Source organism: Myripristis murdjan, chromosome 15 (assembly GCF_902150065.1).
Source record: "Myripristis murdjan chromosome 15, fMyrMur1.1, whole genome shotgun sequence".
Taxonomy (NCBI): domain Eukaryota; kingdom Metazoa; phylum Chordata; class Actinopteri; order Holocentriformes; family Holocentridae; genus Myripristis; species Myripristis murdjan.
In genome coordinates this window covers 29,110,284-29,115,321 of record NC_043994.1, presented here as the reverse complement: position 1 = coordinate 29,115,321, position 5,038 = coordinate 29,110,284, and the positions used below count along the sequence as shown (strand labels likewise).

The 5,038-nt window shown below is 40.7% G+C and overlaps 1 protein-coding gene across 1 annotated transcript; it reads left to right on the top strand.

Annotated features, from left to right (window-relative positions):
• Nucleotides 1-201: 201 nt before the first annotated feature.
• LOC115372668 (heme-binding protein 2-like) lies at nucleotides 202-3,453 on the top strand. The gene is made up of 4 exons (XM_030070734.1): nucleotides 202-395; nucleotides 992-1,112; nucleotides 2,166-2,337; nucleotides 2,851-3,453. The coding sequence occupies exons 1-4, from the start codon at nucleotides 261-263 to the stop codon at nucleotides 3,026-3,028; spliced, it is 606 nt and encodes a 201-aa protein (XP_029926594.1). The 5' UTR covers nucleotides 202-260; the 3' UTR covers nucleotides 3,029-3,453.
• The last annotated feature ends 1,585 nt before the right edge of the window (nucleotides 3,454-5,038 follow it).

The window sequence follows — 5,038 nt, the reverse complement described above, 5'->3', positions numbered from 1 at the left end:
AGACCCACATTTCCTTACTGTCGCCGTTTCAGAAAAAAACGGGTACACATGTGAGTTTGGTGCACCTGTGACAGCAGGAGGAAGTAAATTTCCTGGGCTGTTATGTATGTCAGAGTGGGCGGGTGTGTGTTTACCTGGTGAACCGTCGGCGTGGGCGGTGGCGTCCTCCTCCTCCTCCTCCTGCTGCTGCTCCTCCAGGCTGAGGACACAGAGGAGCAGCAGCTGGAGCCGTGGCCTCAGTCTACAGAGCCGCGGTGAAGATGGAGCACCGGGTCTTCATGTTGGCCGCTGTGGCTCTTGTCCTGGCCGCAGTTTGCACAGCCCAAGCCGAAGTGCTGGAGTCCTGCAAAGGGGACTATGTTTGCCCTAACTTCACTGTGGTTGAGAAACACAAGGTAGGTTTATTGTTTCTTTCTTTGTGTGTCAAAGCTGATAAAATGTTGATAGGGACATTTTTTAAATAGTTTCTCTCAGTCCAATATAATCTACAGTGGAGAAGGTCTTTTACTGCTTTACTGAGGTAAAAGTAACAATGCAATGATGGAAAAATTCTCCAGTAAAAGTGCAAATCCTGCATTCAAAATGTTCCATAGTGAAATCATGAAGTATTTGGTTCATAAAATAGGATGAGGCATGAAAAATAAAAGTCATTGTTCCCTTCAGAAAGTTAAGTTCTTGCTGCATTAATCTGTAAGAAGTATTTTAAAGTTGTAGCGCTGACTTCTGCATTTCCTGTTGGCTGGTTTGCACTCCAAGAATGCAGCACATTTTACACGGAAAAGCTTTTTTCTGTAAATTAACTAGTAGCTCCAGCCGTCAGATAAATGGAGTGCATTGTATAGCGCAAAAAGTACTAGATTCCCTCTGAAATGTAATGCAGAAAAAGTACAGACTTTCACCGAATGGAAATACTCCTCAAACCTGTGTGTACTGATTTTTTAGATGATTTGAATATTTGTAGTAAGTAGGTTTGCTTCCACATTTTCTGCAGGAGTTTGAGGAGCGGAGGTACGTTGAAACCCAGTGGATCTCCACTAGGATGTCAAGCAGTTCTACAGATGACATGAGAGAAGCTTATTACAGGCTGAAGGACTTCTGCGAGAAGGATCCAGGTGTGTGCCGGGATCTGAGTCTACCAGCTGTGGTCATATTGTTCACGCTGTCACGGCCTTATTTGTAAAGTTTAGTGCAATTCATGTGTTAAAGTAAAGGGAGAAAGTGGTGTCATTATCCTTTAGTAAGCTGTGCTGATCATGCAGGACATTCCAGTGTGTTATTAGAGTTTGTGTGTGCGATTCATCATGAGAAAATAATTGCCTCGTCATCATGCTCATGAAATGAAACTAGTTACATAACATGTATCGAGGCTTTTTTTAAAATTTCACATTCTTACTTCAAACAAGACCCAGTGAACATATTACTGTAATATAACTAAAACAGTGTACTGATATAGATATAGATATAGATATAGATATAGATATGTATGATCACCTCTGTCACTACGCCAGAGCTTTTCATTCTAATTTAAGAAAAAATTATGACCTCCCCGTCTTGGTTATGACTGTAAAACTTGTAACTGTAATTGTAACTGTACTGTAACTGAGTAGCTATTTTATTTATTTTGGGTACTTGTACTTTTTTGAGTCGTTTTTTTTTTTGTTTGTTTGTTTGTTTTCCGAGGCACAAAATTTTACTTTGACTTAAGTACATTTTTGAGAAGAGATGAGATGATTAGAGGAACCTGCCTCTACTTTGTTGGTTCTACTTCTTGTCATTTCCAAATTTCACGATAAAAGCATATAAAAAAATAATAATAATAAAATAATAATAATAAAAGCAAGTATTCCACATGTGTCAGCTGAGTCTACAGGGTCCTCACTTCAGTTTTAGCGTAATGCCCCTTTAAAAGACTGCAGTTTGGAAAAGATCACAGCTAACACAGTTACTGTTTGGAAAAATAAGCTCAGTCACTTTTACTGCCTTTATTACTTTTACTTTCCCACCAGACCACCTGTTTTTGTGTCCTGACTTTTAATTACTGCAAAATTATCTGAATATTTAATCCCATCTCCTGCATGGGAGTGATCATGGTCACCCCAGGGCCTCATGGGAGCTTTGGCATAAAACATGGCTGCCTTTGAGAAATGTCTTACTCTCTTACGCAGATCATCAGGTCTCCCGGAAAACCTGGCCTGCTCTGATCAGCATCAGCGAGGACGACGGCACAGAGACGAGCGTGTCCATGTCGTGGTTCGTCCCGCCCGGCACCGTCCTGCCAGCGACCAGCAACCCCAAAGTCACCGTGGAAACCAGATCGGCCTCCACGGTCTACGTCAAGTGAGCACCAGCTGTTTCTTTTTATTTTATCAGTAAAGTATTTTCTGTTAATCCAGGTGGATTTATTAGAATAATCCTAAAATTTGCTTGAACAGTATTTAAAAAAAAAAAAAAAAAAAAAAAAAAAGAGAGAGAGAGAGAGAGCTCACAAAGGAATGAGGAAAGGTGCCAAAATATGTAACAAGCATGTCATTTCATGGCTGAGCCTACGTGGTTCTCACCAGCCGCCTGACTCACTGACACATTAAGTTTTTTTTTGTTTTGTTTTGTTTTTTTGTCTGTTTTTGTCAGGTGAATGTTAAGGGTCCTCATTTTAATTGACAATTTGCATACTGCACCTTTAAAAGCAAGTGACCAACACCTGATAAAGCAGAACTGGTCTTCATCAAAGCAAAGGAAAATGATGAACAAAGACAGTAATCTAATTATTATGTCACAAAGTGGGCTTTTCACTGTCTTGGTTACCTGGACATGAGACAAAAGTTTTTGATATTGTCTAAAATTTCATCAAAGGACCTTTGGAGGCACTCCAAACCACGAGCTTGCCCAAGATAAAGTGAAGATACTGCGCAAGGCCTTGGACGAAGCTGGGAAATCCTTCGACCACCACACCTACGCCGGCGCGGGGTACGACAACCCCCTGAACATCTTTATTACACACCACAATGAGATCTGGATCTACGAAGCCTAACCGAGTAAACTACACACAATGCAAATGTCTTTACAGTGATGCTTGTTTTGTTCCTGATTATAAATACTCACAAAGACAAGAATTTAATCGTTTTCACTTCAGCTAATGCTTTATTCTAACTCACTGTGATGTAAAGTCAGATGAGCAGATACACTGTGAGGAGCCGGCAGGTGGACACGCCCCCACCTGGCTGCTGCTGCTCCATGACACAAACCAGTTTCAGGAATGTTGTCACTCAGGGTTGGGAGGGTTTATCGAAAACCCCTATTTGATGTCTTGACAGAAGCAGCAGCCTTCACCTTGCCTCTGTGATGAATGGTGTCCGATCACAAACGCCCCTAACATGCGCTGATGCATATCAATAAAAGAAAGTCTTGCTGTTCATCTTCCGCTGCCTGAGAACAATAAATTGTTGATGATTTTTATCTCAGTTTGGAGCTGTGTTTAATCGTATCCTTAATCACATGTTTCTTTAAAATCTTTTGGCAAGCCGAGTGCAGAAATTAATATTTCTAATGACACAACATTGATTCCACGAGCTTGTACCTCTGTCTCTGCTGAACAGAGGGTTTATTATAAGCCAGCCCTGCAGGGACTCGCAGGCAAAAGTACATGAGGCCTAATTAGGCTGAGACACAGAAATATGATGATTATCTGGAGCTGCTTCCTCGTTAGACTTGTTCGTGCAGAAGCAAAACACCGTCAGCCAAGACAAGGTGACGCACCATAAACAGAGGTCCAGGAGCCGTGGAACGCCCTACGTCAGAATGAGTTTTGCCGGAGGGAAAAGGGACATTTTGAATTTTCTCTGTGGCTCAACAAATTAATAAAATCAAGTGTTTGTTCACAGCTCCTTCCAAGTGTGATGCCTGAAAGCGGACAGTAGATGGAGCTGTAGGTCTTGCTGAGGGTGAGGACCTGGTGACTGAAGCATCAGAAAGGCTCAGATTGATTTTGATTGGCCTTTTTCATTTATTAGCGTCATAGAGCTGAGTTACACCGTTTGTTCATTTAACAACTGCACTTTGACATTTAATCTGTAATCACAAATCCTGGCATGTTGGACAGATGCACATATCAGAGTTTTTTTTTTTTTTTTTTTTTTTTACATGAAATTACTATACAGTTACTATACAGTACACACACACACACACACATACACGGCCTACTAACTGAAAAATGGAGACAATACTGAACATCAGGCTGCATTCCCGTTCACCAACCACCTCATTTAAAGGTGCACTACGTAAAATTACATTGTGGACCTTTTAGGTTCAACAACACACACAGATTAACCCTCCTATTGTCAGTTCAGTGTTCTCTTTATCTCTAAATGCATGATTAACATCATTGAATTTGCTCCATATTGAATGACTTTTCCTAATCGGGACAAGTGGGCAAACATAAACCGGGAGTGGGTGAGGCTATGTTTTATTTAAAGTCCCCATGAAATGACCTCACATGACCTTTACTTCCTGTAGGACAGAGGGTCTTAAATTGTGACATCATCCTGCACAAGTGGTCAGAAATTAAACTTTCAGCTAACTAAACTAAACCCTTCACAAATTTAAAGTCTTTAAACCTTCATAAAAAAAAAAACAAAAAAAAAAACCTGTGTTTCTCTCTCAAACTGACATCCTGTTGGTTTGCACTTTTACAGGAAGTAGCGGTCATGTGAGGTCATTTCATGGGGATTTTAAACAGCTATTTAATTTGTCAACAAGACATATTCACTTGGGTGACATTTTTTATTATGATAGTTTTCTGGAGGTTCAAATAACTGGGGTGAAATTGACCCTAGTTGCAAAAAAAAAAAAAAAAAAAAATGTTTGAAGGTAACAGGAGGGTTGAGCATGATACTGGCCACATGGCTCTTACTGTTGGTCTGAGGCAGTGACAAATGACTCAGATGATACCCTTAATTTCTCAGATTGCACCTTTAAATGTTACCGGGTGGAGTGTGAGCACAGGTATGACTCTAAGACCAGGTGCCATCCTCGGTGTTTCTCT